Source organism: Pygoscelis adeliae, unplaced genomic scaffold (assembly GCF_000699105.1).
Source record: "Pygoscelis adeliae isolate BGI_AS28 unplaced genomic scaffold, ASM69910v1 Scaffold446, whole genome shotgun sequence".
NCBI classification, from domain to species: domain Eukaryota; kingdom Metazoa; phylum Chordata; class Aves; order Sphenisciformes; family Spheniscidae; genus Pygoscelis; species Pygoscelis adeliae.
The window spans coordinates 504,494-515,809 of record NW_008824992.1 but is presented as its reverse complement, the minus strand read 5'-3'; the positions used below and the strand labels follow the sequence as shown (position 1 = coordinate 515,809).

The 11,316-nt window shown below is 37.2% G+C and overlaps 1 protein-coding gene across 1 annotated transcript in view; it reads right to left on the bottom strand.

The window, feature by feature from the left end:
• Nucleotides 1-306: 306 nt before the first annotated feature.
• The window catches only part of DEPDC1B (DEP domain containing 1B), a 30,130-nt gene continuing 19,120 nt past the window's right edge, over nucleotides 307-11,316 (bottom strand). Inside the window, exons 4-10 of the mRNA XM_009326147.1 lie at nucleotides 10,604-10,734; nucleotides 9,493-9,540; nucleotides 8,918-9,058; nucleotides 5,170-5,336; nucleotides 1,872-2,048; nucleotides 1,018-1,203; nucleotides 307-692 (exon numbers count right to left, since the gene is read on the bottom strand). Of these exons, the coding sequence (XP_009324422.1) occupies nucleotides 531-692; nucleotides 1,018-1,203; nucleotides 1,872-2,048; nucleotides 5,170-5,336; nucleotides 8,918-9,058; nucleotides 9,493-9,540; nucleotides 10,604-10,734 (1,012 nt within the window). The 3' untranslated portion in view covers nucleotides 307-530. The remainder of the gene's footprint in view (nucleotides 693-1,017; nucleotides 1,204-1,871; nucleotides 2,049-5,169; nucleotides 5,337-8,917; nucleotides 9,059-9,492; nucleotides 9,541-10,603; nucleotides 10,735-11,316) is intronic.

Genomic DNA, 11,316 nt, shown 5'->3' with positions numbered 1-11,316 from the left:
ATAAATCTTACATACCAAGAACACTAAGGTATACAACAGCAAAACATAATCCAGTGTTTCATACTTATTCAAGCATGTACAGCAAATTAATTCCTCAAGCTATATGTGAACAAACACAGCCTAGTTTATGCAAGAGGCTCATTTTCAGGGAAAAAGAAAGCTGTTGACTAGTTACCAACAATACATTACACACAAATACATTTAGACCTTGAAATGATGGTCAAATCAAACTACAGCAAGTGTACTTTTCCACCCATGTAGATTAATCACCTTGAGTTTCTTGGTTTTTCTTTTGGTTTTTCTTTTTTTTTAAAAATAACAGACATTTAAAAAAATTATTATTTACAAAAATACTGATAATGGCTCACATTTCTACCACCTCAATACTTTCCTCTTGTTTTGACCTTTTCCATCATCTTGGCAGTATCTCCAGTATTTTTTTAAGTAACCACATGCTGCTTAGGCTCCTTTTGCATAAGATCCATTCATAATATGCTCTGACCCAGTTCGCTGACATATTTCAAAACCATTTACATCCGAAAGCTTCTGGTTCTGTGAAATGGTTGAAAAGGCTTTTTTAAGGCCCACATCAGTATTGGTGATTTCTGTTTAGTTTTTTCTGGAAATAGCACCGCTTCAGTTTCAGGGGTAGGAAATCGTACTCTATACACTTCAGGGTAAGATTTCTGAAACTAGAAAAATACATCAAATTCAAATTAAGAACTGACTCAAATTTGTAATATAAAAAAACCTATGAAAGTGCAACCTCCACCTCTGGAGCAGAAAAATGATTATTTCTCTGACAGATTTTCTATACTTCTATATAGAAAATTAGGTGATATTTTCTAATATGGTTTGATTCATCACAGTATCCCTATTCTAAATGATTAAAAAGTTTGAAATCCCCAAGAGCACCTACTATTATAAATCTTGGTATTTCTCTAGAGGACTACATGTCTAGGACTTGATAAAGCTTTTCAAGTTAAAATTAAAGACTGTGGAGGAATTTTTATTTACTTGCTTGAGCTTCTTCTTCTTATCTTTCACAGATATTTCTTTATTCATTGCAATTTCTTCCAATAAAGCTGCCAGGGGTTCTTGAGAGCCAGTTGCCCTTTGGTATTCAAATTCATCTGTACTGACTTGATGACAAAATGATGGAGGAGGAAACGTTGCATCAGTATCAGCTCCAGCATATTTTATCTGAAAGAGTGAGTGAAAAAAGAGCAGCTATGTTTTCTGCAATAAATTTGCAAAAACTGGCTTAATCACATTGACCACCTGAAGTCATTAAGTAGAGAACATATGGAATAAAGACCCTAAATTGTACCTCCTATCTCCTGCACTAGTTGAGTGAGTTCTAGTACGTCAAAAAACATGACATGAAGGAAGCCTGTTTAACTCTTGGAATAAGTTAAAAGTTACTTTTTCAGTAGAAATTAAAGAAGGAAGAACTTAAAAGCAGCTGTGAACCAAACAAGCTATGGTATCAGGAAACAGAAAAAGAGAGATGAAAAAGCTGAGCAAGTAAGGGTGGCTCTAAAAGAAAATCAGAACATTAATGGAAACACTTTTTAACCATTTACAGTTTTCCTCACTACCGCAAACATAGTTTGCCCATTCCATGGAGAAGATAGTGCTAACCAACAGGAAAACATATTTTAGAGTTCTTGTCTCTAAACCCTTCAAGATCTGCTTAGTTTCATTTAAATACATAATTATGGTTGAATATCGGCAGTCAAAATTATTTAGCTCTTCATAAGCTAGCAGAGACAGAACAAAGTCTATAAGAACTGTTGAACTTTGGAGCAGAAAGGATAAATTTGATCTAAGCACAGAGATATAAGAGGCTTTTTTCACTACATACCTACCTGGACTCTCTGGAGATGTACAACATGTTCCTCTATAGAAGATTTTAAGGTGGAAGGAACACTTAAGATCTCTTGATAATTGTCCATGAGAAAAGATACTAGCTTAGCAGCAAGCAGTTCATCCAAGTCCATTTCATCCTTTGAGCAGAGAATACAACGGGAAAATGCCTGAACCATCTGAAAAAAAAAAAATCATTATTGTATATTTTTCTGTTTTAGGTGGGCGGTGGAGAATCAGACTGTATTTAAAAAGTGATCTTTTAGGAAAAAGATTTTAACAGCACAATGTTTACCATACTTCCAATACATCAATATGAAAAAAAAAAAAGAGTATTGTGTACAATGACATTATCTGAGTGGACTGAAGATGGGTCTCTGAAGATGGCTCTTGCCTCATATACATAATCTAACCCTGACTTTAGACTTAGAATGGCTGAATTCCATTTTATTCTCAAGACTTTGTCAAATAGCAATTTCACATGGCTTTTCCAGTTAAACAGGGCACAAATATTTCAGAGATTTTAAAAATAACATAGGAATTTAATAGAAGTTAAGCACCAGATGGAAAACTTAATACCATTATTTTGAAATCATCAAAGCAAATTTCAGGTCTAGCTAACTTAACGTAGTCACATACTCAAGCATTCAGTTACAAGAGTTTTCTGTCTGTGCACCAGTCACTTCTAACATTAAAAGCACAGAAGGCAATCAAGGTTTTCTGTCATGTACCATAGACTACACTGCTGAATTAAAAAACTTAGTACAAAATACTTGGACTGTAAAGGATTAACTTCTAAAAATAACATTTAGATTACAACATAATTATTTCAGTCAAAGACCATTTACAGTTGTGCTGGTTTTGGCTGGGATAGAGTTAATTTTCTTCCTAGTAGCTGGTACAGTGCTGTGTTTTGGATTTAGGATAAGAATAATGTTGATAACACACTAATGTTTTAGTTGTTGCTGAGCACTGCTTACACTAAGTCAAGGACTTTCCAGCTTCTCAAACTGCCTTGCCAGCGAGTAGACTGGGGATGCACAAGGCCAGGACAGCTGACCCAAACTGGCCAAAGGGACATTCCATACCATGGGACGGCATGGTCAGTATATAAACTGGGGGGAGTTGGCTGGGGCATGGTGACCGCCACGCGGGGACTGACTGGGCATTGGTCGGCGTGGGGTGAGCGGTTGCATCACTTATTTTTCCTGGGTTTTGTTGCTTTCTCTCTATTGTTTTTTTCCTTTTCATTACTATTATAATAATAATAATATTTTATTTCAATTATTAAGCTGTTCTTATCTCAACCCACGAGTTTTCTCACTTTTGGTCTTCTGATTCTCCCCCCCATCCCACCTGGGGGGAGTGAGCAGGCAGCTGTGTGGTGCTTAGTGCTGGCTGGAGTTAAACCACAACAACAACAGTTAATTAAATTATAACCTTAGCAGTCAAAAATTTCATTATTTTAATCAAATATTATTCATAGTTAATTAAAAACTTAATTGCTATGGAACAAATTTAGATTTATGCATGCTACTATAGGATTTTCATGGAGTGGCTTTACAGCTGAGTTTTCTGTTGCCCTTCTTGCAAAAGACTTGAAAATTTAGACAGGTGTACTCTGCGCTGGGTCAAAAACTGGCTGGACGGCCGGGCCCAGAGAGGTGTGGTAAATGGAGTTCAATCCAGTTGGCGGCCGGTCACGAGCGTGGTTCCCCAGGGCTCAGTATTGGGGTCTTGTGGCTTTGAAACACAATAATGTTTTATTGATCTATGAACTTCCTGCCATCAGGTTTTATAATTGAATCAAGTGAAACATTTGGTCCATAATATCAACTTTACTAGACCTAAGTACTTAGCCAATATTTGGGGCTCTACACCCTGTTTTTGTTGGTTTAGATAGAGAAAATAATGATGGAAGGCAACTTAGTAATTTGACAAAAAAAATCTCTGAAAATGACACAGTTTTGTTTTCTTGCACTATGAAAGTTCTAATTTAGTTTATTTTCTGACAGCTTTGGAACTCCAGAGACGGAGTTATTTCTCAGAGCCATGCAGTTTTTCTGCACCTGAGGCTGTGGTTATTTTTTGCTCTCCTCTAATGGCACTTTTGATTGCCTTTTTTCTCTGGTTGATAGGGAATTATCTTCTGGAAATGTGTGACATAAGCAGTTAAGCCCAGTTCTGATGAACTCTTCAGGAAACCCTGTTATCTACAGGACAACAGGCTGAACTGCTGAGACACCTGAACTTCTTTATTAGCTTCATCGTAACTTTCCACAATATTTTGACAGTCAGATTTACTCATTGTCTTAGTCTAACTCATAATGGTCCAAAGGACTCATTCAGGTTGAGGGAAGCCTAAGCTGGAATCAGTGCCCTTCCTGAGGAGATTTTCTCCCAAGCCACCCAGTAGCTCCAGGAACTAGTATAATCTAAGAGGTGGCTCTCTCAGAATCACCTCCTGAAGCTCAGGGAACAAACTCCTCAACAGGAGTTGTTTTTCCCTCGCCCAGGGAAGTGGTTGAGTCACCATCCCTGGAGGTATTTAAAAGACGGGTAGATGAGGCGCTTAGGGACATGGTTTAGTGGGCATGGTGGTGTTGGGTTGATGGTTGGACTCGATGATCTTGGAGGTCTCTTCCAACCTTAATGATTCTATGATTCTATGATTAACCAAGAGAAATACATGTTCTTAGCTAGTAGGAATTGCTAAGTTATGCCTAGTAACTTTGTAATAACATGCTGTTGCAAAGATCAGTGATAATTCTACCAGTAGTCCTACAGAAAGAGCATTAGCAAAAACTAGGGCTTTGTCAAAATCTGATTAAAATTACTTTCAGAGATTTCTGTAGTTAAGTGATGAAAAAAAAATAATACTGAAATACGCTGGTAGGAATTTTTTTAAATGGCTGAAAACAGGTAAATCAAAACATTCAGCTATATATTTCTATGACTGAAACAGGCAGTCTGTTTCTTTCACACTGTCTGCAGTGATAAACACCACCAGAGACTTCATCTACTGTATTTTATTTTTTTTCTACTCAATAGTGAAATCAGTGGTGATTTAACTTTGAAAGATAAGGAAACCTCCAAATTCTGAGCAAATGAAGAATTTGCTCACAACTTACCACGAAATCCCAATTAATTCAAATTCAGAGTAGCTTTCCACATAGCTAGAATAGACGAACTGTTCTTCAAACAAGCAAACTGTATTTTGTATACATTCTCCAGTAAGAATCTTTTATCTGTGCTACTTGAAAAGCCTTGTCTAGACCTTTTGCCTTACACTATACATACCAAGGTTCTGGTCCTCACTGATTCAGAAAGACGTGGCAAATCCTTGTTAAAGCTAACTCTTGCCATCATCCTCACCAACAGCTGTAGTCTTTTCCGATTTTCTGGTGGCAGCAGGAGACACGTTATCTGAAGAGCTTCTATGGCCTTGCTGTGTTTTTGCAGCAGACCTGGTTTATACAAGATCAGGAGATTGGGCAACATTTCTCAATTATATATTTCCATAACATTTAACATAACATTTCTAAATGTCTCCCCAAATTCCTTTCCTACTCATTCAAGACTGCTTTAGAAATTCACTCCCCAAAGAGTCTGGGAAGATATCCCTAGAACTCAACTACCAGAACTCGGCACCTTGTTTAAATATTTACAAGATTTCCTTCTGATGCCTTGGGAGATATTAATAACCATAACCAATAACTCTAGATATTAGTAGACATGAAAAACTACAACATTTTGGTTCATCCATTGCTCTTTTATAACCCTCAGCTCGGTTGCGTACAACCGAGATGTATTGCATAGATGTAGCAACCACATAAAAAAGTTAAGTCTGGGGCAACAACTGGAGAATCTAAACAAAACATGTGCTTATGCATCAATGACAGCTATGACAATACCGACATGTACCTCACACCTATAGAAGTTAAATCTATGACTGATTCTACTTACCAACTCTTGAGAAAACACAGAATGTGAGCATGGCAGAGATATTTGAAGACTGGACAAGCACAGTAGAATCTGATAGTAGTTTAGGAACCTGTAAAGAGGTCTCACCACCAAAATGTCATCCTCTTTTGGGTTTCTAAGGCTCAGTGAAGGAAGCATCTACTACACATTTGCCTAAATAGCACTAGTATCAGAACAAAACACTTTGGGCCCCTCACTACAAGAAAGACATTGAGGTGCTAGAGTGTGTACAAAGGGCAACGAAGCTGGTGAATGGTCTAGAGCACAAGTCTTATGAGGAGTGGCTGAGGGAACTGGGACTGGTTAGCCTGGAGAAAAGAAGGCTCACGGGAGACCTTATCGCGCTCTACAACTACTTGAAAGGAGGTTGTAGTGAGGTGGGTGTCAGTCTCTTCTCCCAAATAACAAGTGATAGGACGAGAGGAAACAGCCTCAAGTTGCGCCAGGGGAGGTTTAGATTGGACATGAGGAAAAATTTCTTCACTGAAAGGGCTGTCAAGCATTGGAACACGTTGCCCAGGGAAGTGCTTGAGTCACCATCCCTGGAGGTATTTGAAAGATGTGTAGATGTGGCGCTTAGGGACATGGTTTAGTGGTGGACTTGGTAGTGCTAGGTTAATGGTTGGACTTGACGATCTTAGAATCATAGAATCATAGAATCATAGAATCATTAAGGTTGGAAGAGACCTCCAAGATCATCGAGTCCAACCGTCAACCCAACAACACCATGCCCACTAAAGGCATGGTGGGTCTTTTTAAGGGTCTTTTCCAACATAAACAATTCTATGATCTTGATATGGTTACACAAGCCACCTATGATTTCTGCAAATATTTCTCAGGTTTTAAGATGGAGCTTTTAGACATGTACAAATCACACCATGGCTGCCTCAAATGACTAAATATATAATCTGATAACACTTTCTTTGCTATTTCCTGAAGTCTTCCACTAAACAGAAAGCTTATCCACTGAAGAAAGAAAGAAGTCCTATAATCACTGTGGAAAGGTTGTAATTCCCTGAGGGTAGTAATATGAAAAGTCAAAGACTCAAAGACTGAAATCTTGGTTTATAAATGTCTTAAGATAGAGAATTATTGCCAATTTAGCAAGCCATACTCCATTTAAAAAACCACAGATATGCAACTGGAGACATGGATCTGCTTTTCCATATTTTGTAAATGCACAACTTGCTAAGCAATTGCTGCTTCACTGGCAGCATTCAGTACTAGCATTGACATTTATTACAAAATAGTATTCTATGGAGTGTGCATTATCCTCTACATTTATCTACAGCTTCATAACAGTCTGTACATTAGCCTCATTGTTAAGACTTAATCACATATTGAGCAGAACCGAAAACTTTCCCCTTTCTCTCTCAGCTGAACTCCCCCAAAATCCCTTCCTCCTCCCTCTCTGCCCCACCCCTAAGAATCACAGATCAAATCTCAGAAGAAAGTCTGAGTGGTTAGAGAAGACCTTGCTACCGAAACTACAGATCAGGCATCTTTGCCTTTTATTTACTTGTTTATTTTCTTACTATTGGTTCTAAGTAGTTTTGAATACAAAAAGGAGAGTTAGGCTTCACCACAGGTATGCTGAATTGCCTTCTTGAACTCCCACCACTGGCTAGATAGGGAGCATAGTCTTGAATTATAAAAAAAGTGGAAAAGACACCTGGGGATCACCTGGCCCAACCCCATCCCCCAGGCAGTGGGGGTGCTTAACTCAGGTATCCCAGGATCATGCCACTAAGGCCAAATGCAGCTTTTTAGCCATTCCAATACCTGCGTTAGGTGTCTGGAGAAGGCTGTTTAGGCAAGACTTCTGGAGAAAGATGAGATTTTCAAACATATACTGCCAGCACTTTAAATTGTATAAGTATGAAGATGGAAAACAAACTAAGTAGTTCTTGAAAGCCTGTATTCCCATGATTTTTTTTTCGTAAATCTATTCTTGTTAGTAAGGAAGGATCCATATTAACACTTCATTTTTTTGTGAAAGAGACCACAAAATGATTTTTTGACTTTTTGAAACAGTGCACAATTTCCTTTCATTTCCATATAAACATTGGCATGAATTCTTTCTTCTCATTTTAACATCTGTGAAATACTGCAAAATAGAACTCTTAAAACCTGAAACATGTGAAATACAATGGAAAAGCAAACAGAAAGAGAGTATGAAAGGAGAGGAAGAATTTTTAAAGATATTATCCAGAATATCTGTTTTCTAAGAAAAAGAAGTCAGAAAAGGAACTATATTCAGTTTGAAGCAAAACTGTCAACTAACAAAGTACAAAAATACTAAATTCCAGAAATAAAGGTGTTATTCTGAATTCCTTTTTCATCTCAATAATTTATTAAAAGCAATGTTGTTTCCACTTAAAGAAGCTCAGAAAAGTGACATGCTACAAAGCCTACTTACTTTTCAACTCAGTTGTTCTTTTCTGAAATGTAACCATAAAATATAATCAAATATTTTCACCTTTACTGTCTTTCCATGGGCCATCTAGAGCTATAGGATAGGTGAATTTGATATAGTGTGAACCCTTAAAAAGTTATAGTTAACAACTAAACTATTGTTTCTTTAAAGCACTAGATTAGTTAATGTCTATTCTAAGTTTAAGCAATGAAGGATTTTAATTTCCTTCAGATGTCATATTGCCAGGGTTAAAAAAAGTCCTTATACCCCTAATCCTTTTTAATCTAGACTTCAGTCAAGCAATTTCTAAAAGCTTATGTGAGTTTTTAAGACACTTAGGCATTTGTAAAAAAAGAAAAATCTGTTAAAATCCATCTGTTAGGTGTGGCAATGCTAAGCAATAAACAGAGGCCTTTAAGAAGTGTAGAGACAAGCAATGGAAGACTTTTGAACTAATGTGATCAAAAAGACACAAGAATAAAACTGCCTTGTGATATGAAAGAAATTTAAATATTAAACTGTTCTCTATGTAGAATGGACAGGACAGGTCCTAAAGAAATGAGCTGTGATACTATTTGGGTATGGTAAATTAACTCCAGGAAGTTAATTCAAAAGAGTAATTTTTTCATTACATCCCAAAGTACTTACCTAACACACTAACAAAAACATCAAAAAAATGAAATGTGAGAAGAGGTTCTTTCATCTGGCCAAAGTAGTCTACTATAGTTTTGAAGACATCTCTTTCAAATCCTGAGTATGCAGGCTGCTTCAAATCTGAGCAGCTGGGCCCTACAAAGAAAAAAAACCAAACCAACAAACAGAAAATTAATTTGCAGCCATCAACTAGACCACTATTTTCTATTCCAGCCAATAACAATGCAACTTCAAGGAAAAAAAAAAAACAAAATCCAAAACTTAGACTCATTATTCAATACATAAGTGAAATTGTATTGATCTAGTGAATTGATCTGTTTCCAATAGGTTCAGTGAAAACACATAGTAGAGGACAAATATGAATAGAATAGTTAAACCTTTATATATTTCATTGAAATAAGCTGCACTGGCAGGAAAATATATGCTGGCTGATCTTTTCCAACTTTGTTTAAGGCAATGATCAGAAAAAATACTGACTGTGAATTTGATAAAGTGGTAAAGGCACAGTCAGTCCAATTGATTTTTACGGGGGTGGATTGGTCCCTTCTCCCCTCCCCAAATTTACTTACAGTTTGCTAGACATTTCATTGCTGATAATATCCAGTGAGGTAGTTCCTCTGCATATGGGAGAAACAGACAGAAATTAAAAGGAGAAAAAACCTGAGAAAAATATTAAACCGTAAGATAAAAGCAAAGCTGAAAATTCTCGAAGAAGTTCCTCCTATATAGTAGATCAACCGATTGCAAAGGCAGGCTATACCTTAATGTAGGATCTAGCTTGAATTACATCTATACTTTAGTACTTTCAGTACTCGGTATCAACCAGTTATGTCTACTGCTCTTACAACTCAATTGGCAAAATGGATCATATCACAAATCCTTAACCTGCCCTGCAAAAATCAGCCAAACTATTTAAAGCTACACCTTCACTAGTGCATTACAGTGAAGTGTTTACTTTGCACTGAAGATGATGAAAAGCACTCATACATTCAGTTCTGTCATTTCTGCACAGAGGAAGTTAATATCTTAAGGTGATCCAATTGTCTTTAAAATGAACATGTATATGCTCTGGAGGAGGTTTCATTCACAAACCAAACCAGGTTCCAATCTCATGTTTCACTTCTCTACAAATCCTGCGGAAAACATGGTGGCAATAATATTGTAAGTGATATATCACAGCAGCAAAGATGTTTTACTTTCTCCCTGATGTGCAAAGCAGTTTTAAATTCGGTACTAGTTTCAAAACACATTGACTGAAAACTCAAAACTGAGAAATTTTAAGTGTCTCTCAATGTACATTTTGATTCTTTCCCAATTTTTAATACACATTTCCCTCATGTAAACATTCCAGTTCAGGCAGTGAAGGGCTGGGCTGACAAAGCCAGCTTGAAGTGAATGATACCCCTATCTTCATAAATGAAAAGTTGTTGCTCTTTCACCTTCATCTTTCAACCCTGCTAAAGCAGGAATATGTTTAAGAGAGTAAATATTGAATAAACACTGATTCTTACTATTGGGATATCAGAGGACAACAGTGGCATACTTTGTAAAAACTCTAGTATAGATGTGGTCATACAACTATAAAGATGCTACACGTTAGTATAGATTAGGACTAATACTTTTTTTATACTAGTAAAGTACAATGTAAAAAAGTTAAATGAAAACTTCTAAAATACTCACTTGATTTGTCTTCTAAAGTGACAATGCCTTGCTTATTGACATTGTATGCATTTTGGACTATATGCTTTGAATTCACAAGTTTTGTATCTAACACTTCATCCAGACAATCCAAACCCAAGACCTTTTGTAATCTGTAAAAATACATAAACATATAGTTCATACATCATCTAATCTGAAAAAGGCAAACAAGTAGTATTAGGATAGATACGATTCTGAAAGAGACCTCTCTGTTTCATTGAATATCTCACATTGGAAGGGACCCATAAGGATCATTGAGTCCAACTCCCTGCTCATCACAGGACTACCAGAAACCAAACCATATGACCACGAGCTTCATCCAGATGCTCCTTGATCTCTGACAGACTTGGTGCCATGACCACTTCCCTGGGGAGCCTGTTCCAGTGACTGACCACCCTCTCAGTGAAGAACCTTTTCCTAATGCCCAATATGAACTTCCCCTGACACAGCTTCATTCCATTTCCTCATGTCCTATCACTGGTCACCAGAGAGAGGAGATCAGCACCTCACCCTCCGCTGCCCCCCTTGAGGAAGTTGTAGGCTGTGATGTCACCCCTCAGCCTTCTCTTCTCCAAGCTGAACAAGCCAAGTGACCTCAGCTGCTCTTCCTGAGTCTTGCCCTCGAGACATTTCACCATCTTGGTCACCCTCCTCTGGACACACTCTAATAGTTTGATGTCCTTCTTATATTGAGG